General features: G+C 39.6%; 1 protein-coding gene across 1 annotated transcript in view; it reads left to right on the top strand.

Annotated features, from left to right (window-relative positions):
• Positions 1 to 23,019, top strand: part of LOC121525309 (ephrin-A5b-like) — a 135,040-nt gene that overhangs the window by 104,714 nt on the left and 7,307 nt on the right. The window contains exons 2-4 of the mRNA XM_041811217.1: positions 7,440 to 7,732; positions 20,798 to 20,863; positions 20,994 to 21,074. Of these exons, the coding sequence (XP_041667151.1) occupies positions 7,440 to 7,732; positions 20,798 to 20,863; positions 20,994 to 21,074 (440 nt within the window). The remainder of the gene's footprint in view (positions 1 to 7,439; positions 7,733 to 20,797; positions 20,864 to 20,993; positions 21,075 to 23,019) is intronic.

Below are 23,019 nucleotides of genomic sequence, written 5' to 3'. Positions count from 1 at the left end.
ATTGAGAAATGTGCTGCAGGTTTATCGCTGTATGGATGAATGAAGGAAGGTTTCTCACACTTCAGGGGGGGATTCTCAGAGTAGAGATGGAAAAACACAAAACAGAGAGCGTGTGGTATTAAAAGAAGGGCCAGAAGAGTTAAATATCATCTTTGAAGCTTGGTCTTGAGAGAGTTTTAGTGTTTATAGTTACTTGTCCTATCTATATTTCATTGCCGCCACTCAAAAACCTGCTCACAGCCTCCATCTGGACAACATCTGGATCATCCCTTGGCTCTCTCACTGCTCTCACTGAACATTTTATCGTCTTTTGTATTAACAGCCCATATTTCAGATTTTAGCTAATGCATTTGGTCTTTGCTGCATATGTTTGGCCACATTTGACCCCTTTCTGTCATTGGATCCATCTGAGGTGTTCAGATCAGAAACAGGAAGAAAAACAAGTTAAATTCCAAGGTATGAATAAGAAACAGATCGACTATATGACATCTGCAGACAAGGATGTATGTTGTTTGTGGTTCTGTTGTGTATTAAAACAAAGTAACTACATGCGACCATGGATTTTACTGGTGTAGTCACACATGCATTGCATGTATAGATTTGTAAAGCAATTAATAACTGAAAAAATGTTGTAAATCTTGCAGCAGCCTTAGAAAAAAGTATTTACCTTTACTCCTTTGATGTTTTACCTCTATTGATTTTATAAATCAAACATGGTGTATGTAATTTTGCTTTTTTGACACAAAAATGTTACAAAAAAGCCTCTGGAATGTTAAAGTGAAAACAGATATCTACAAAGTAATGTCAATGAAATAAAAAATATGTAAAGTAAAATAAGCGACTGCATAAATATTCACCCCATTTGAAGTGGCTGACCTAATTCAACAAAGGTCAAGCCAGCTGGTGCTATTAGTCTCATAGTTTGTGAAATGGGGATCACCTGAGTGGAGTGAATGTGCCCAGGGACGTAGCCAGGGATTTTGGGCCCCCAGAAAGAAAATAACACTGGGCCCTCAACAAATGTTGTGTCATTTTTACAAATATCCATGCATTTAAATATATTTTGAACCATAATTTCCGCATTTATGAACAGTATTTTTAAAGTGGTTAAATTAAATTTACTTGCATTCTTCTGCAGCGCTGGACTATACCATTTGGACATTTTTTTTTTTCTTTTAGGGAGGAGCCCCCCACTATTTTATTTCACTCTATTTGATACTAATTTCAGTCTATTGACCAATTCATTTAGTTGCTTTTGATTCAATAATGACACTAATTACTAAGAAAAGAAAAAAAAACACACTTTTTATCCCAGGCTTCCCAAGGGCCCCTCCCTACTGATTGTAGAATAAAGACACCTGTATCTGGAAGGTCCAGTCACTGGTTAATCAGTATTCATGGCTACCATTACACCATGAAGACAAAAGAACACTCCAAGCAACTCAGAGGAAAGGTTATTGGAAAGTTTATGTCAGGGGATGGTTACAAAAAAAAAATCCAAGGCACTGAAGTTTAGTTAAATCTATCATCAAGAAACTGAAGGAATGTAGCACATGTGTAAATCTGCCTAGATCAGACTGTCTTCATTAACTGAGTGACCGTGCATGAAGGAGACTGGTGAGACAGGCCACCAAGACACCTATGACTACTCTGAAGGAGTTACAAACTTCAGGAGCTGAGATGAGAAACTCATTCTTCACTAGTCAAAGCTTTATGGTAAGTGGCAAAGAGAAAGCCACTGTTGAAGAAAACTTATATTAAATCTTGACTAATGTTTGTCAAAAGGCATGTGAGAGACAAAGTTCTTTGGTCTGGTGAGACCAAAATGGTGCTTTTTGGCCATCAGACAAATGCTATGTGTGTCGGACATGGAACACTGCACCATAAACAAAACATTTCCACTGTGAAGCACAATGGTGGCAGTATCATGCTGTAAGGATGCTTCTCAGCAGCTGGCCCTGGAAGGCTTGTTAGTCAAAATGAATACATCAAAATATATGAAAATCCTGAAGGACAATCTTATTCAGTCTGCAAGAGAACTACAGCTTGACAGAAGATTTATTTTCCAGCAACGCAATGACCTGAAGCATACAGCTAAAGCTACACAGAAATGGTTATGTTACATATTTTAATTTAATTGACATTTCTTTGAAGAAAACCAGTTTTACTTTGACATTACAGAGATTTTTTTTATAAAATATTTTTGTCCAAAAAGCCTAATTATATTGACAACAGCCAATTTATATTGATACAAGGGTAAAACATGGGGTGAATACTTTTTATAGGCACTGTATGCCAGATACTAGCCACACTTCCAGCATGTATTTGGTGCTGTTTTGCAGAGCTGTGCATGTACACCAGGCTCTCAAAGGTCCTGTCCTCAATCTAATGTCTGTCCAAGTTTCATCTGGCTCCATGGCTGTTTGTTTGCAGTCATATTTTACTCTAAGTCCTTGATTAATTGTCATTTCTTGTCTTCTTCTTGGCTGATCTGGTTTAAATTAAGCCACTTCTTTTCTTTTCTTCTCGTTCCTTTGTCCTAATTCAGTGGTATCCAGTCATGAAAATATATTTCTTTTGCAAAGAATTTGAGATATCAATCTTTGGGTTTTTGCCTCCATCCACCCATAACACAATAGAGGTGAATGAGCTGATAAATTACATTTAAATCCTAAAGCAACAGGTTTCCATTCACAAAAGAAAGACCACTTATTCTGGATGGTTCCCAGATTTTACTGCCAATATTTTTATAGGATCAATTTCTCTGGCAGGAGAGTACATTCACTGGCTCGAACAACAACATGATGAAAGTTCTGACTGAATCTAATATGTGGAGCAAACTTCACTACTAGATGCCAGAATGTCTGCTGACATGCTGTTTTAATTGTTCTGCAGTGGAGCATCGAGCTGTGATGAATATGCCGATATTTTAGAAGTGAAATGAAACTAGTGGAAACAAATTTTTATGGGCTGATGCAAGAAGAAATGTATTGCAATGCACAAATACAACCCTTTTTTATATTTTGGAGTAAAAAAGCACATGAATTTTCCATTTCATAGTGATGCTTAAAAGCTTTGTGACATTTCAAAATGACCTCAGTGTACCCCCAGATCTGTATCCAGTTCTGGGTCTCTTTCACAAGCATTTTCTACCTCTCTCTCTCTCAAAGCCATTTGTTAAAACTCTTCAAAATCCTGACTAATCTGCACTGTTCCTCCTGGGCCTGCTCTGATTGACAGCCGCTGACACTCATAGGGTTGAAGCTAACATTAACGGCTTTGTAAAGACGCAAGAGGACAAAGCAGGCTGTCCCACAGCGCTTCTGGGCTGAGGACATGATACTGCGGAGCCGGTTGACCCCTGGTAGTCATAATATCAGCCAGCAGCTCTGCAGCTGAGGCTAAAGGAGGCCATGCTGTGCCTGCCTGGAGCCAGAACGCTCAGCTAGGGCTCAAGGGGGAAAAAGTAAGAAAAAAAAGGTGAAGAGAAAACAAGAGCTTTGGTTTCTCATTTGAACAGGCAATAATAAGAGAGGGAAAAAATGAATATGTGGTTGTTAATGCCACAAAACACCAATACATTGAGAAAAAAAGAGCATCTGTAATAGTTGTTGTGTTCACTGCACAAACTTAATCAGCTCTTAGGCTAAAGATATATGTCCTGCTTAGCCCTATTTCCTCTGGCCAAAGTGAGGCCCTAAGCAGAGTCTGGTACGAGGCCCTCTCCCAGATGATGAGGCCCTACGCACTGTGCGTAGTCTGGGTGTAGGGAGTGGCAGGCCTGCATATGCATCCAGCTGCATCCCAAGTATTTTTGTAAGAGAACTTGCCTGTGTGTGACCTGTGCTATGGGAGGAAACCCTCTAGAGAGCTGAAAATGTATGTAACTCCTGGATGTATGGGATGTAAACCACAAACATGGTAACAGTGAATAAGATTGTCAGTCTGGGCTCAAAAAGCTTTTTCGCTCAGGTTTAAATTACACCCCTAAACTGAGTGGGTGCCCCCCGGGTTGAGATGTATTTACGTTGTCACTGCATGTGTGTTGGATCATTAGCATTACTGCTAGCATCCTGGCTAACTGTGTTCTCATTTTGGAGCTGAAAATTGTCGCAACCAATTATGGGTCTGATGTTGAAATTGTATAGTTGTGCCACTTTTTAAACATCATTTTTCCCACTTTTTCAATCCATTTTTGCCACTGACAACCTATTTTCACCACTTTTTGCCACTTAAGCACATTTTGACACAAGTTTAACACACTTTCACCCCCCTTTTTCAACACTGTTGCCATCTATGCCACATTTTATTGCCACTTCTAATCTATTTTTGCAACATTTTTTGCAACTTTTAACCAAGGTGTAACACTTTTTTCCCACTTTTAACCCATTTTCACTACTTGTTGCCCATTTTTGTAACATTTTGCAACTATGTAATTTTCACATCCTTACATTACTCTATATGGGTCAGTTTAAAATGCCCCTCCACATTCTTAACATTCCTTAAAAGGTTATACTGTTTCAAAAAAAGGGATTAACATCTTGAACAAGGACATTTTGTACTACAGCATTAATAGATAAAATTCATTGTTGTTGCTCTAATGAGTGATAACTGTTCAGGTCATAAATCAAAAATGGTAATCACAGCTTCATTTTACAATGGATCATGATTTTACCTACCCAATGGGCCCCCCATTTGGTGGGGCCCCAGAAAACTCTCCCCTTTATCCCCCCTTATGAGCAGCCTCGCTCCTACATGCTATGTGGCATGACGTAGAAATGAATGCCATCAGCTAAGAGGCTACTAGTGCCTTTTTAACAGCTTTTCTCCTTTATGTTGTCATAAACATGCTTTTAAGGGACACAGTAGTGTCATATTTAGTACATAAATCCTGTTAGGTACTGGTTAGACTGAAATGACATTTCAAGATGGAAAGTTATAAAGAAATCTTGATGCATTACTGGTGGACAAGATGGCTCTAAGAGCTGGCTCCTTTTGAGATAAGGTCTTCTTTTTTCCATTTTTGTTGTTTTAAAGCTATAAAAATGCAAAATAGTACCAAATGAAGAGCCGTCCGGTAACTGAAAGACTGGGAACTAAGTAATCAGTCTCTTTAAAGAGCTGCAATTCCCATCAGTTTTAGCAGGAATGTATGGACATGACACAGCCTGAGCTATTAGATATCAAACCATTTTCAGTATGCATTGAGGATCGCCATTTTGTAAGGCAGATATAAATCCATGTGATTGCATCGTCTAAATAGAGTGTTACACTGAAAAAAACTCCAACAAAACATCAGACTCCTGTAGTGCATATTTCCCTAAAGAGCATCTTACTAGATCCCTGCTGTTGACCTTTATTTACAGTGAGAATGGAATGAGCATGACTGCTCTCTCTGCTACAACCTGCTCTTTGTCCTACACATTTAACATCCCGATCCCCTCAAGCACTGCTTTGCTCAAGGGTACATCAGTAGCAGCTGCTTAAGAGGGAGGATACTTACTCATTGATGAGTTTGGGGACTCTCTTGTCATCATGAAGAATTAATCACAGAGATATGAGCACTTCAACACCTGATGATAAGAGATGAGTAACACTGTGAGTCTGGAGGAAGTGCTTCAAAAGAAAAACACTGGACAGTAAGAGTCAGCAGAGCTGCACCTCCTCTGGTTGTGTTTACAGGATATCATCACGTCCGTCTCAATCATCCCAGCCTCTTGTGAGACTAAACAGAATCCCTCTTCAACACACCGGCCCAGCAACACACTCTTTTCAGTCTTAAGCCATATATCAATGCTAGCGCTCAGCAGCGATGACTTATGCTGGTGCTGAAATTAAAGTCCCTTAGCGTTACACAGCTAATCCTCTGGTTAGCATGTGCCTTTAGCAGCTTCAAGAGGATCCCTGTGCAGAATGAGATTTTCATTAGTTTAATGTGACAGCCTGATGTAGGGGCCCCTCGCGGAATCTCAGAGTATGGAAAAATGAAGCCGGTTCTCAAGCCTCATCTTGGAACTGCCCCCCGGATTTTTCCCTTTGTGTTTACAGTAAACTAAGTGGACAGGAGGAGGATGGTGGTAAAGAGTGCAGCACTGAGATATGTCAGGTATTCATTCATGTTGGAAACATATTCCCATCGGCCGGCGCTCTGTAAGGTTGTGAGGCTTTTAGCAGAGACGAATCAGGCCTGGACATACGGCTGTTTCAGCCGCCTGAGGTTCAGTATCAATGACATGCCGCGGATGTCTTCAATACTCCAACTCTGTCCATTTACACAGCATCGGCTGACAGCAGAAGACCGCGTTGGAGCATGCAGAAGGAGATCCGATATGATCTTCACTGTATCAGATATTATACTCATTTCTGATTCATGATGAGGGTACAGGCTGAGGGTCAGGTGAGACAGAGGGAGTAGGAGGTTGTGTCACAGCTGTTGCTCCTACATGTTTGGGCGTCAGGAAGCGTGTTTAGCATAAAGGGAGTCGTGCACTCTCTGTGGACTGCTGGGGGTATCAGGTTGTCGTTGTACAGATTGTAAATGTGCCGCAGGATTAGTGGCAGTCCTACTGGGTTTGCAGCAGCACAAACAAGCCGCTGTGTGCCTGTTGTATACCGGTGATAGTGTTAAGATTACTGCTTATTAAAGATAATTTACAAGAATTTAGCTTTATTTTGCACGTTATTTAGGAATGCATATTATTGGATTGCTGTAAATAACTAGCTATATACTAGTTAAATAAATTGCTGTTGCCCAGTTCTTTAAATCTTTATGGGAGAGTGGCAAAGAAAAGGGCACTGTTGGAAAAACTTGACTAGAGTTCGCAAAAAAGCATGTGGGAGACTCCATTGTCAAGTGGGAGAAAGTCCTTTGTCTGATGAGACCAAAATGGTGCTTTATGACCATTAGATGGCAGACGCCACACTGCACATCACCACAAATACACCATCCCCTCTGTGAAGCACAGAAGTGGCAGCATCACACTGTGGGGATGCCTCTCAGCATTGAAGGCTTATAGAGGTAGAGGGTAAAATGAATCTGCCAAAATATAGGAAAATATTACAGTGCTTTCACTTTGACGTAGAGTTTTTGTTCAAGCCAATTTATATTGACCATGATTTATTTATAAAATCAATGAAAGGGTTAAACATCCAACGGTGTGAATACTTTTTATAGCACTGTATACTGTCAATATGTACGGCTAGTACATCAGCTGTCAATATCAACATTAATGGGCCAATACAAATATCTAACTTTATAAGCAAATATCATGTTAATATCACGGATCCCTAACATTAATGAGATTTCTTTGAACTAGGGATGCACGGATACCACATTTATACAGTCCCAAGTACAAGTACACATTACATTCCGGTTCTCAATGATACTGAGTACAAATTTGCATATTCGCTGACCGTCCCTTTCTCTTCTCCTTCTCCAGATTTTACCGGGGTGATTACCACATCGACGTCTGCATCAACGACTACCTGGACGTCTACTGCCCGCACTACATCAGTCCAGTCTCTGATGAGCGGGCCGAGCGCTACGTCCTCTACATGGTGAATTATGATGGCTACAGCTCCTGTGATCACACAGCCAAGGGCTTCAAACGCTGGGAGTGCAACAGGCCTTTATCGCCGAATGGACCGCTCAAGTTCTCTGAGAAATTTCAGCTTTTCACACCGTTCTCCTTGGGTTTTGAGTTTCGCCCAGGCAGAGAGTATTACTATATCTGTGAGTATGCGCTGACATTTACTACACTAAATGATAATACCTTTTATATTGCTCAAAATATGTCCTTATGTTTGTGCATGTTTAGTACTTTTTTGACATGTGTTGACTCAAAATTAGTAAGTTTTACACGCTATTATTGGTAAAGTTCTTGTACAGCTGCAGTGTTTAAATATTTATGTTGGACAGTCTTGACTTCCATATTTTGAAGAAGAAAAAGGTTGATTCTCCTCTATAAGGTGCCCAGAAATTGTTTAGGTCAGAGCAAAAACTCCAGTGGTACTTTATCAGCATTAGCTCAGAAAGATTTACAATGAAGTCAGGCTTTAACTTGTAGTTTTATTAGTAGATCAATATCAATTTCATCTTGAAATCTTGCAAAAAGACAGCAGCAGTGTATGGGTTTTATTTTTGAAGTCTTTGGAATGAGAGCCAAACCAAAATACGAGCCAGAGGGAGCAAAACATCTCTGCTGTTGAGGTCTCGTCTGGAGTTTCTTTTGTTGCAGCCTGGCTGAGCTCAGCTTTCTCCTCCTCGTGAGAAGACGCTGGAAAACAAACAGCTGGGAAGTTGTGTTTTCATAAGCAAAGTCAGAGCCCTGCAGGGGCAGAAGTGAAGGACTAAATGAGATTCATTGCGCTGCATGGTAGATATTTGGTATTAAGCTAGTGGCCAAAAACAGGACCCAGTGCTAGAGAAAGTGCAGAGTCAGGTATAAAGCAAACTTGACAAGGAAAGAAAAGTCAAAAATAAAGAAATAAAATCCAAGGTAGTCAGGTTTATACCCCTCAGTTTGGCTGCCTCAAGGCCTAAAGACCCTCAGAAAGTTTCCAAACTTTAAACAGTCAAGGAGGAGTTTTATTTACCAGATCTGGGATTTTCTTGTCTGTCTCTCATTTTGCCTTGGTCTGTACTGAAGATGGAATCCCAGTCCCTTAGTTTCACAAGTGAAGACAGTCTCCTGTGTCTTGTTTTTGGTCAGCTCATGTTTTATAACAAGACAAATCAGGCAAGGTCAGAATCAGCCCATGAGGACAACAAAATGTACCTATGTGCTGCCGGTCAAATAGAACTGATCGTTTTAAAACAATATTTGACTAAACTTTATGAATAAACTTGATTATGATAATCTGTCATCAAATGTTTCTGTGTTCTTTAACCAAAGTAATTCACAATTTCAGCATAATTTGACACCAAAAAAGGACATATTGACCATAAATGTTATGAAGAATTTTAAAAATTGTTTGTTTAAAAGAAACACAGATTTAGGTTATGAATTTTACATATACTTTATAATGAGGAAAACCAGACCGGGTCATTTTTGGTCCACGAGTAGGTCAAGTGTGATTATGTACTTCCGTTAAAAAAGTGTAAATGGTTTCGAAAAATATTTTAAAGATATATTTTCAAGCTATTTATGCTTTTATTCATAGATTTATAGGACAGTGGATAGAGACATGCAGGAAAGTAGCCACTGGCTGGACTTGAACCCTGGCTGCAGAGTATGTGGATTGGGCCTTATAGGGATATTTCAGTATTTTTGAAGTTGAGTTGCAGGCTTTAGCTACTGGTTACTTGCTCTTGCATTGCAAAATAGTGACAAAAACACAGAGGCTTTCTGGGTAAATAATAAAATGCTTTGAATTTTTTCAATAGTGTGTACGTTTGAGCCAAAATTGTTTTGTGGCCCATTTTTACCAAAAACTCACTATATTCCATGGAGAAACTGTACCCATCTGTTACGCGGTATAGCCTAGCTTACTGCACTGTACAGCCAGCGAGTCCTTAAAAGATCAATTCTCACTGAATTCACTGGAGGCTAATATCATTACTAGTGCTATACTTCATATGACACAACTTCAAAAATAGTGAAATATTCCCATCTGCACCCCAAAAAAGTAATTTTAAACAAACTTTTACATTTCCCATTTGTTATCAAAATCATCAAATGTTCCTTCAATCATGGCTGAGGAGAAAGGACCCATTTGTCTTCCAGATCCGAAGAAGGCTTGAAAATGAGTAAGCCTTTGACATGCCATGTGCTTTAAACATCTTCAAAGTGGCCCTCAGAAGGATGTAGCCCCTAAATTGGGACCCGACTATTGCTACGCTGCCTTAAAACTGCACTTATTGTCTGCCAGTAGGGGCAACTCAACTGGTGTAAAATGAGCTTGATTAGCCCACTTCAAACTCAATTTACTGCTTTAGCTAACATTTTCCCTTACTGGTTTATGGTGGGAATTGTAAGTTTTGAGTCTTCAGTACATCATGTTTGTTTTGCCAGTGATAATCTTATTTGGAGCAAAATAAACCATAAAGTAGACAATATAATGGCTAGAGAGTGGCTTTCTGTGAGTGGTACACCTCTTAATAAGACAACATGCCGCCATGGTTGCCACTAGTCTGTATATTTTCACCTTCTACGTCACTTGTTGCTCCAAAACTTCCTTTCACCAATGCTATAACCTCTCTACTACTTAACATATATGTAGTATGTTAGATAACCCTGTGAACTGCTATTTCCCCATCACTATTTAATCTTGACTTCTTATATTTTCTCAAAGTACTTTGTGACCTCCAGTAGAATTTAAACTGCAGTGCAGTGGAGGTTTAAACCATTAGGGCCACCCTTTATAATTAAGAGGTTTGGTTAATGATGAAATATCAGCCACTGGAGTATTTGTTCTCAGTGGTCTTGGACTTTGCTACAAGTGTGCATCTATGATCACATCAAGACTTTCTTTTTGAAAGTTCAACACATTTTTTTGAAATATTTTATGAAGATTAATGACCCTTGACTTGGTGTTTCTGTTGGATTTCCTTGACGATTGGCCAGTCTAATTGACTCCTCTGCTCTGATGGGATTGTATTTAGTTCTGGGACACTGCAGTCTATTGTCAGCCATGCCAGAGAATTGTTGACGTCTTTCCATTTCCTGGGATGTCGATAAGACAAATTGTGGCTTGCCTGGATTTGCTTCGCTGCTCTAGTTGGCTCTGGTTGTTTTGAGGCTGAGGGGAGATTATGATGTTCATGTGGGCTTCTGATGATGATTGATCATCCAGAGACAGAGAAAGGCAGAGACGAGCCCATATGGCCTTCAGCACTTTCAGGGCCATGTGGACTATCTCTCGCTGACTCAGGTTCGTGACTCATCTATCAGATCCTTGTTCGCTAAAAACTCGTCTTTTCTCACTGGGAACACAAGACTCTATCCAAGGATAAACTAACAAAAGACAAAGACACCTCCAGAAAAAATACCAAGGCCTTATAGTCAGAAAAGTCACAGGATACACGTCTGTTCTCACATTGTTCAGAGTTGTGTAATGGGAAACACAAGCAAGAATTATGTTTACCAATTTGAATGGTAATTTCTTTATTTTGTTATACTTATCCAAGAGATTTCAGTCATGTGACCAGGGTGGGAGCTGAGGAAAGAGCTTACTAGACACCTGCAGAAGAACATTGACATTAATGTAACAGCAGCACTGAGGTATTTTACCATAGATCAGTCAGATACTGAAGTGTACCGCTGAAAAAAAGTTAATGTGTTCACTACTTCTTGAAGTTTCAGTGCAGCCACTTTTCTGAGCAGCTGTTTAAATAATTTGGAAAGATGCAGAAAAATGCAAACTGATAAAAAGAAATGGCGTACGAACAATGTCAGTGTACAAACTTAGTTTTCAGCATGAATTTGGTTTTCTCTTCTCATGTGCAGCAATTTTGAATGAATTAAACTGAATCTCTGTGCAAAGGCTTTAATGTTGTGTTCACACCAGATGTGAGTAAAATCATCCGCTTGAGTTGATTAAATGTAAAGTTAATGTTAAGGCACCTTGGGCAGCATGAATGCCACAAATGTGCGGCATGAATCACGCAAATTTAGTAAGTTATTCACTTACAAATGAGGCGCACTGTTCGTTTTAGCCACTTATTTATGAGTTATACAAATTTGAGCTCAAGCGAATCACATACACCACAATGGCCATTCAGCATGAAGACCCTCTGGTGACGTAGCTCACATAAGTCACCAGAAGATCTCCAAAGGACCAGGCCGGGGGGGAGGAGGTTCAACTAGAAAATGAAAGAGAAAATGTGGTGTCTATCTGTGGCTGCCCTGAGTTATATGACACAATGCGCTTGTTCTACCAGCACAGGAATAAAAAGGAGCTTGCTTGGAGAAAAGTAAGTGAGGAGGTCAGATTGCCTGGTAAGTTGTGAAAACATTTGTCTGTCACTTGATTTCAGCCATCTGCTACCAAATTCACACCATGGTTAGCACTGCCTGCAGAGCAGCAATCCTCTCAATGTAGTCAAGCTCAGCCAGGTTTGTTAACTGACTGAAAGGCGGGATGTGGGGAAGGAAGCCCCTCGTCTCTCGTGTCTTTTTAGCTCTCACACACATGCGATTTAATGGACAAGTGGAGCAAATTATTCACTGAATAAGATGCATTATCCCTCTAACTTTTATGATAGCTAAAGGCAAACATTGTGACTTCTTCAATTGGGATCATGTGATTGCAAACAACCTATATATCACACAAAATAAATGCTAAAAAGCTGACATGAGTGAAAACTTCTGGCTGTGTTTTATTACCTCTGATGCTTAATATGATATGTAATCAAGTGTTTTAAGATCATTTAAATGTTTTTTTTTTAATTGCCAAGCAGAAGCCGATGCTTTAGCACACTGTGAGAAGTGGCCTCTGTGATTTTTGATGAGGTTTTGTGCTCACAGACTTGTACCTTTGGCTTTTAAATTCTTAAACAAGGAGGCAAAATACATTTTTCAAACATAACTGAGTCTTTTGTACTTTAGTTTTATATCTGTTCAAGCCTCAAGGTTCTCCACTGTCATGCAGCTAAAACTGTCATTGGAGAAAAAAAAATTCTGTCAATACTGGACTTATTTTCTTTGTTGAGAGGAGGTTTTTCTTTTTGTAAATTTCTTCACATACACAGTAAATCTGTTATACTCAAACCTTTATGCAGGATAAGGTGTATAGCTGTAATTCAGAAAAATCAACAACTCAAAGTTGTTTTATCAGCTGTTGGTGCAACATTTGTCTTGTTTCAACAAAGCAGAACAAAAGTGGAAAGTTTTAAACATGATAAAATGATTTGGCAGTCTAAAATCTCTGCAATATGGACATGTTGAAGAGGCTTCATGTCCGTCTGTCTCTCTGAGTACAGACATTTCTTTGTCCTCCTCCATGGTGATCGTCATCCGCCCCAGGCAGGGTAGAAGTGGGGGCGCGGTCACGTCAAATAGATGACACCTGCACTTTGCTGTAGGCCTCGCCGTCTGGCAGAAGGAGGAAAGCCGCCCTGGTGTGGGATCAGTTCTACGGCTGGTCCTAAAAGGTCAAAGGTCAAAGAATGACGATGCGGTCTGTGCTGCAAGTTTCTCGTGGCCTCAGAGGGCGGCATGTTTTTCTAATAGAGCCCCAGTGGAGCGGGGAGAGCCTGATCCTAATCTCAGAGGATAGAAATCCAATTTTCAGAGGAGACAGTGGAGAGTCTGGCTCTCCCCGTGTGAGAGAGATGACTGTCTCCCTGTAAAGCCCTCTCGCTTCAAACGCCGCGTCCCGCTCCGTACAGCCAATGCAGATCTACATCGATAATGACATGAACCCCGCCAGCGCAGTACCCCGACAGTTTCCCTTTAGCTTCTCGTCGCTGAAGCAAAGACAAAGGGCTTTGTTCCCCAAGATAAACAGATCATCACAAGAAAAACATCTGATCCGGCTGTATTTATATCAGGATCTGTCTAATTCACCTCACCGTCACATCAAAGCCTGGCCTAACACGGCGTCCCCCGCCTGTCTGGAGATCTGTGATATGTGTTGCTGTTCCTAAATATCTCGCAGTACATGACTGAACGTGTAACATGCGCCTGAGCGTGTGACCAGGAGGTTTTCACCGTCGTCACACTGTCAGCGGGCGGATGACCCGGCTAACGCTGAGTGTAGAGTTGCAGGCAGAGCTGGAGTTACAGTCACTCGGAAGCACGGCTGTGTTGCTCGAGGATAGAAAACCCAGACTCTGACCTCAGCGGCAGACATGAGGGAGAGGAGGAGAGACAGTTGGGTAATTATGAGTATGAGCTGGAGTTGGCGGAGGGATGGGAAAAGGACAAGGGTGAGAAAGTGAGATGAGGAAAGACAGCATGTCACAATATCAGACGAAGAAAAGGTAGCAAAACAGGAAGAGATGTGGCCGCAGCTGCAGTAGGGACACTTCTTTAAAAGATGAAGCAACATTTACAGGATGGAAGACGCTCCTAAAATCTAAATATCACTTACAGAGACATAGCTTCACAAATAAAACAGCAGTATGGTTATAAAAAGTTGCCCGAAAGTACTAAAAACGCATAAAAGAACTTGAACTATTTCCAGTCTCTGCAGTAAACCCTCTGAAATACCAAATCAAAGCAGTAAAAAGTCCTCCAAAAGAGATGATGCATGCCGAGATGTCCCGATATATGACACCTCAGGGTGCATTATTCTGCTTATACCACGCTCACTTGAGGGAAACAATAGCGGCTGTGTTTTATTTCCCTGGAGGCTGAGGGTTATTTTAACAGCCGTTTTATATTTTTAATTTGGCCTTTTACGATCCAAGAAACAACTACAGCTACTGTTTCTGCTGCTGATGAAGCATTATGTTTGTTTTTGCTGTACAAACTCATTTATACAACTCTTTCTGTATTATTTTTTGCAGATGTCCACTGAACAGCCTTGAACTTAAACCTACAAAAACGTTTGTATTGTAATTTGTACTAGGGCTGGCAAGATTAATTTACTCAATGGCGATTAATTAAGGTCCACAATGGTGACTCCACCTCTGACATCTTCCTAGTTGATTCTGGGGTGAGGCAGGGGTGAGTCTTAGCCCCTACTCTCTTTAGTACCTGTGTAGACTGACTAAAGGGGCAAGTAACTGGGGCATTGTCATTTGGGGATGTCCAGATCTGGACTTAGGTGATGATGCTGTGATCCTTGTGGGGACAGCAGAGTCCTTGTCGGGGCTCTTAATCTGCTGAGTGAGGAGGCTGAAGTGTTGGGAACAAAACAAAGATCCAGGCATTTGGGGTTACCTTGGAAGCTGCCATCAAATCTGTGTCTTTGAATGCTGAGAGCATGGAAGTTTCAGAGCAGATCACCTACCTTTGTAGTGAAATCCATTCATCTGCTGACTGCAAGGCTGAGCTAAACCACAGACTTTTAGTTGTACACTGGGCGATGGTTTTGCCAAGCAAGACAGTGTGGCATTTCCAGTGTCCAAGTGTCTGAATTTTTTGGTCCTTCCGGTCCTATTTTACTCTTGTGAGGCCTGGATGTTGACTGATGGCCAGAGGAGCTGACCAGACTCCTTTGTAACAACTTCTCCTCTGTGCATTTTTGGGTATCATTGGCAAGACTGTGTGTCAATGATACCCAAAAATGCACAGAAGAGAAGTTGTCACAAAGGAGTCTGGTCAGCTCCTTTTCCTTGTGCATTTTTGGGTATCATTGGCAAGACTGTGCTGATTATTTCATAGCGTGGTGAATGTACAGGTCACAACTTGTCCACGTGAGCGTTTTGGAGTTGTTGGATTGTGTATTTGATGAGTTTGATGAGGGAAAGCCAGAATACCGTCTGCTTACATTGAGTTGGCACAGCAGCTCCGAACTCTGCAGAGCCGATCTAAAAATAGCTTGCACCGACACCTAAAGGTAACGAACCTATTACTAAGACTATAGGAATTATGGCAATGGGCAAATTTGCCAAAATGTTGAAGTATCCCTTTAATTTCCCATTTTACTGGGATATGATGCTGAATCAGTTAGCCTGCTAATGGCAACTTTCATTTTGTTATCATCAAGCTAAGGAACTAAAACCTGCATGTCATTCTATCTTTATTCTAATAATGTTCAGTGACTTTGGAGTACTAGCTTTACTTGAAATGTACCAAAGGATTTTTTTCATAAGAATTTAAGAACATCTTGTTTGTCATAGTGAATGTTTGTAAGTATAAAATAATTCCTTTGAGAGAATCTGCCGTCAAATAATCAAAAGCTGTATTGCTTTCTATGGTTTCTTGTCTTTTTAGAATAAGAATATATGAATAAATAAAGGGCTGTCTAATAAGATTATTAAAAAGTCTACAAGGTGGTGTTTAGACAATGGTTTGTTTCTATTAACTGTGTCTCTGTAGTGTCTCTTAAAATTTGTGTCCTTGAAAGTGTTTGTGTGAGGGTGCAGAAGTAAGTTTTTAAAGGAATCAAATGAAGTGAAGAGATAATGACAGCCAAGGAGACAGAGACATAGATGATTTGGAAGAATAAAGACAGTGAGTTAAAGGGATTTGAGCTGGTTGAGTTCAGAGACAAAAAGTGAGACAGCGAGTTCTCTCGTCTGTTTGAGCCACCGTCGGGCTGTGAGGTAAGTTACTCGATACCCGCTGACACAGACAGAAGCGGCGTGATTGACACCGTTTCTCTCTCGTTTATTTCCTCCCTCTGAGCTTCACTTCCAATGTTCCTCTCATGGTGAAGTTTTAAAGAGGATTTTATCTGCTCTCTCAGCCGCGTGGTATCTGATAAAGTGCCTTTTGAAATAAGAGCCTCAGTCATCTGCGACAGTGGAAACACTGACATGGTTTACTTTTATCAGGAATCTACCGCTGGGCCAGAACCCACCACACGAAACGTCTGGGTGGAAGGATTGAAGAGTGTCTGCAGACAAAGTATGGACAGTTTCTGAACGTGTTCACATACTCTGAAAACCACAGGGCCATATATCAACGCAGGCTACACAAGCAGTATGTTCAAAAACAGCAGCTTCGACAGTGACCCAACTCTTCACGTTTGCTGAAGATAACATCTGGGTATAGTGGGCTGATTCCTGGACTCTTTCCACTGTCTTATCCTTTGGTGCTGCTTAAAAGTCAGGTGGTATCACTTCCAAACAGGTCAATGTCGTCGTCATCAAGTGGGCAAATATCCTCTTTCAGGGGCAGTCCCTGACAGGCATGGATATTTAAAGGGATAGTTTGGTGTTCTCTCAGAAGGGTCATACGACATACTCGTCAATACTGAGTGAAGTAGCCACCGAAGATGTCGCAGTTCAGCACCTCTACTGAGGTTTTTGGTGTATACACACTTTAGTATGCAACCTGTGTATTTTTCGCCTCGTAAAGCTCATGGGTCGGCCAGATTCCATGTCTGTCATCAGGCAGATCCATCTTGCAAAGCTTCATCTGAAATGTTATTCCTGATCAGAGAATGACCAGACTGATCAGAGTCATTTGAAGAGACCAAGGCAGTAGCTACAGGTGTGGTTTAGTTGTACTGCAAGCCGGAAAACGATAATACATGTGATGTACAAAGTGTTCGTCCAATCACCCTCAGAGTTTTGTTTAAAGCTTCTGCCCTTCCTATCTACTTTGTATTGGTTGTTACTTAGATTGATCTGAAATAAACCCCCTATTCAGGACTGTGCAGACCTTTAGGAATGGTTTGGCTAAAAATTGAGGCTGAAGTAGCGTATGTAATGGTGAATAATCCCACCTGAGGGCACCAGCTGCGGGAAAGAGGATTGACCAAACCCAGGTCGTGCTCTGGATGTCCTTACATATTACCTGGGGCATGGGAAATAAATCTGTTGAAAAGATAACAAAGACCACACCTTTTGGGCGGAGTAATGAATGGATATGGAGAGTAAGCATGGCCTAGGGCGAACAGTAGGGCTGCCTGAAGCCTCTAGTCATGTTCCAAGGTCCCGAAAACTGCTGGCAGTTTCTGGGCATATCACCAGTGGCTATTAGCAATGCCGTTGAACGTCCAGTCCCAGGTTGTGGCACATAAGATCTTTTATTTTGAAGGAACTCCGGGTAGATCAAAGATTAAGAACTTAACCGTGGAAAAAGTAACTTGTTATGGATTGAAAACGAAACAAGGTAACAGTAAAAAGGTAAATGTTTGATGACTTGTCCACCGAGCTGCCTGTGAGTTTTTAAAGTAAAATGAGACATGAAGGCTACAGGGAGATGCTGATGTGGTTTAACCAAAGCGTGCTTAAAGGGACAATAAAGTATGCTATTAATCGTGGTTTAAATGCACTAATTGTGGATCTGAATTAATCATGATGAATGCAAGATGATCGGGCCTGTGCTGGTTTTCATCGTAAAAACAAAAATTGTCATGATTATGTTGTAGTCTGTGCCCTGCTTTAGAAATACTCACCCACAGAGAATGAAGGTTCATGATGAAACAACTGAAAAATAAAAGAGATAGATTTAGAACAGACAAAACATAAAAATATTCTTCTAAAGAGCACAGGCAGAAGTTTGAGTCATGGATCACAGCTGGAGACACCCTCGGTGCTCTATTAGTGACTCTGTTCCCAGCACTATGTACAAAAACTAATTAGATTTAGCTCAAAACAATCACAGCAACCCTACAAAAGTGAAAGTTTTTAATGATTGCTTTTAACAATCGGGAAATGAAGAAAATTAGTTTTTTTCTTTTGTATGTGAGTGTTACAGCATGCCACACAGCTGCCAAAATGACTGCCTCCTAGTCAAATTAGACTTGGAAATATGAGGGTGACTTTGAGTTTTTTTATAGCATAAAATAAAGAGAATTACTGGCCATGATGAAGGTGGGCGCGATAAAGCTCTATAAGCTTTATTCAAAGGAGACGAGAGTGTGACATCTCTGATAACAACAGCTGACCTTGTTTCATTGTCTGTTTTGTCGCTGAGCTGATGTTTATGAATGATGGTGCAGAGGTTTCAGGTAAAGCTGACTAATCTACAGAGCTTATGCCTGGGTCAAACTTTGAGATATCTTTCCAGTCAGATGCAGATGAGGAGATCATAAATTCTTAAAGTGACTTGGCTTAGACTTTCATTATTTACTTACTCTCTGAAGTTCAAGACAGAGGTGTCGTCATGTACTGTAGCTTTTGACCTGAAGTGCTCTGGTAACTGTTGGTTGTCTTCAACAATGACACAACAAATGAGAAAAAAAAGAAACATTTTTCCTTTTTCAGTGCTCCTTTTTTTCTCCTTAGTGCTGTCTGATGGGGTTATTATCATGATAATAGAGAACAGTCTGATCTCAGCGGAACCTTTTTTCAGTGAAGTGCTAACATAGACCAGCCTTTCTCAAACCTAAGAGTGCTTCTGCCCTTTTGGAAGTTCATGAATATTCTGCAGCTCATCAAATAAGTACCTGAACCTTAGAATATACATCCCAATGTAATTTTTTGAATCCAAAACACCTCACGGCTGCTTCATTAACCAGTCTGACTCAAGGATAAATTTAATATATTTTTTAGGTCAAAGTGAAAAAAAACTTTAACTACCTCTACTGTCAGGCAAACGCAAAGAGGGATCAGCCTGACTACTTTGCTCAAACAATGCTGGCCCTACTCATTCTTGGGTGAAAACATTCAATCAAAATTAATGGTGGGAAATGGAAAACACAGGGTCTTTAAGGATTTTAATGTTTAGAAAACTGTCAGTTTAATGGTTGGTTAACTTCACAAGCCAGATGACTGTTGCATATAACTTTGCAGGGTTATATTTTATAGGAACCTCCCATAAAAAGCGCTTTGAGAAGAGCAGAACTCTTTAAGGGGATTGGACAAACATTCTGTCAGTCACATTCATTACGGACCAATCAGTGCAACAAGACAAAATGAGGCAGTACGCATGCACATTTCTGGTAATCTGGGCAGTCAGGCACTGTTGTAGTTTACCAGAAAGTGGAGCTAGTTGTTGGATAAAACTCATGTCGAGGCTGATGTGAAGAAGTGCAAAAACACCTTTTCTGCCAAGAAAATCTTTCAGTGTGACTCTTTTCTCCTCTTTTTAAAAACAAAATGCTGTCCAGATCTGATTGAAACTGTCATTAAAGCTACATCTGAACTAATAACTTCACTGGTGGCTGTCATTGCTACTGGCTTGCGATGCAACTAAACCCTGTAACTACTCGCAAACTCATGTCGAAGCAGGTTGGTACATGAGTGACCTTTTCTGATATATTTCTGTCTTGATCTTTTCTAATAAAGAAATGTGGTCCAGCTCTGTTAAATGGTCGCTATACTATAGCTATATCTAAGCTAATTGCTACACTATATCTAGCTAATTGCTTCCAGCACAACTAGATCCTGTTTGTAGCTACTGCCTCATTCTCAGACAGAACAAGTCTGAACTGCTCAAATTTTTGTTGAAACTGATTCTGTCAAAGTTTTTAAGAAGTGGAGATTGAATTTTTGAGCAATCACTACTCATATATTTATGTGGGTTAACTTTGCTTTTATACTTTAAACTGCTGTGAAACTTTCCTACACTTAAGAACTATGTTTAAAGACTGACATGGAATCTGGACAGTCTATATGCTTTGTAGGTTTAACAGTTAGTAGGAGACCAACTTAAATGGCCAGTGAGGAAAACATATGAATTATATAAATCTTTGGCTCTGAACCAATGAGTCGGGGTCACAATTTGTGGCCAAAAAAAAAGTAGTCTATAATAAGCTTTTATTTTGAAGGATATGTATCTATCTCTATACATCTTGAGTTCCCTCTCAAGTCCAAACCTGAAGTTTTTACAGACCTACTTTCAAAATAACTTACTATTTGTGAAAAAAATTTTGTATATTTACTGTAGCTGGTTATAAGTCTGATCTTTATAGCTCAAAAAGGAAAACATTAAGAGATGGATTTCAGGATTTCAAAGGGGGAGAAAGTTTTCTTTGACAATTGGGTTAAGGTGATGTCAAGACTTTAGGGTGTTTGATTTGTGGATAGTGAATGTAAAGCTGTTTTCTTTTAACTGTATGGTTTTTCATTTAGATATGTGAGTGCAGCAAAAAAAGTTCCACTTTAATATACTGTATCCTAAGAGAACAGTTCTGTGTCTGAACATGGATAAATCATCATAATCGTATTGAGCATGATGTTACCACTGCCAAAACCACAACCTCCCAACCCGAGATTAGATCAAGGAAGGTATTTTGAACTGGAAAAGTTTTTAATGTGTTTTGTTCTGAACTCTGCGTGATGTTCCCACAGCCTCCATCACCGACGACAAGGGTAGAAGGAGCTGCCTTCGACTCAAAGTCTTCGTCAGGCCTCAAAGTGAGTCTCAGGCTCTTATTGTGTCTGCTCTGCCCACTTTTCTCTTCTGTTGTGCACCAGCCTTCGATCAGGCTGAATGCCAGTGACTTTCAAGGACTCTAATCTCCACATGTCCTCTTTGTTCCCCCAGACAATTGTGTGAAAAACTCCGGGAGCGTGCAGGAAGGGGTCGATTTTGACGACAACAGTCACAACTCTCTAGAACCCAGAGGTTGGTGGAAATAAAAACTGCATGTTGTGTGCCTGATTGCTGTTTTTCATTCAGTAACTGCCACGTCTAACAATAATAATCAACATTTTTCATGCAGTTTTAATTTTATTTCAGTTTGAACATCATGATTTAATCAAAGAAAATTTATTTTTCCATGACCTCGCTTCTTGTTCAGCTCAAATGTTGTGAGCTATAAATTTCATACAGTGCACTAAATCCAAACAGGTGTTGACAATTAAGAGTGTTTCCAGCAGAAAAAAGGTTGAAAAAGAAAAATCATGAACACTGCTTAAAACAGATCAATCTTTCATCTTGAAACACAAGTTCTTGTATAAAGTTGCATTAGAAGTCAGTTTTATTTTTATATCATTTAACTAATTAAGTTTAACAAGGTAAGAAATACATGGTACACTCAAAGTCATACAGTACATAATAGATGTAAACAACAATAATAAATCATCTGGTTTGCCAACCACCAAAAAACTCCAAAGAAGAAGAATAATAAATCATCAATAAAAACAGTGGCATTCATTCAGACAGTTTGGTTTCAAGAGTTTTCACTCCAGAAAAGGGGGCAAAAAAGACTTCTTTCCTATCTCAGTCAGACTTTGGGAAAAACAAATGGCACTAAAATCAAAGAAACACAAGCTGTGCAATCTATTATTCAAGATAAAGAGAGAGGTAGGTAGTTCGTAATTCAGCCCAGGATGGTTCGTAGTAATTCAGACAACACTGTGAAAAAGGCTCAGGCTGTTTTTGAGACCGCATATTCAGCTAAATGATATGACATGCATATTTTTGTGTCCAAATCTTTTATTTCCTTTTGAAAAGATTCATCAGTTCAGGTTTAGATTCAGAAAATTATATTGTATGGTGTGACAGAAAAATTGCCTTTGGCAATAGTTCAACAATAACTTAATTTGTTTGAATACGTTTACACTCTATTTGAATAATAAAAATAATTTTGGATTTTAGCATCTCAAACCCTAAAAAAATGTCAGGTGGTGCGACCATCTGAGTAATTGAAGAGATTATTAACACTTTTGAAAATGGCATTTCAATTGTGAGAAATTCAGATTAGAATACTTTGCCATAATTTTATGGTTGAAATCTTTACAAATAGGTGTTAAAATTTTACACTTTATAGTAAGAAAAATTATCAAAAAAGGTTTTTCCCGACATTTGCAAGGTCTTAAATGTCAGGGTGGCACAACTGTAATCATGTGTATTTTATTTTTAAATGAAGCGACAAAAACAGGTTGTAGCATAATTTATCATACATTTAACTCCAGGTGACAATCATGGCTGAGTAAAATGGATTAAAGATCCTTTTCAAGTACAGATAAAAACATTTATTTTCAGTCACAGGTGGTCAGGTGTACTTTCCATGTCAGGTGGTACAACCAATGATTAAAATGTATTTACCATAAAACTCTTGATTTTATTTAGAAAATATACGGGTCCACTTTATACTTAAAACAGCCTATTTAATTTGAAATTAGTTACAAATCTCAGGTGGTTCAACCAACAATGAATTAAGCCTTATATGTCATTGACTCATTCATACAGGTATGAGTTCAAATTTTGTATGTTGTCCATTCCAAATCGATAGTATGTGATTCTGTGTCTGCAAGAAGTCCCTGGATTTACGTAAATTTCTTAACTTTAATATGAAAGCTCACTTGTTGTACTCATCTGAAAAGTTAGACAAAACAGTGGCGGGGCACACTCATTAACCATTAAGTGTCATAAAATTAAAAAAAATTTAAAAAGTCAAATTATGTTCTGAAAACTATGTATTTATGCTTTTTTGTTTGTTTGTTTTTTTTTCTATAAAGAAAGAGTGTAGAGTTGGCTTGGACATAGCTTATTGAATATTACTCAGCCAAGACACACCACCAACAGGACAAATATTATTATGTCACAAATGTACTACTGTTCAGTT

The sequence above is a fragment of the Cheilinus undulatus genome, linkage group 17 (genome assembly GCF_018320785.1).
Source record: "Cheilinus undulatus linkage group 17, ASM1832078v1, whole genome shotgun sequence".
Taxonomy (NCBI): Eukaryota; Metazoa; Chordata; class Actinopteri; order Labriformes; family Labridae; genus Cheilinus; species Cheilinus undulatus.
The sequence above is the reverse complement of the archived record's forward strand: the minus strand, read 5'-3'. Positions and strand labels throughout refer to the sequence as shown.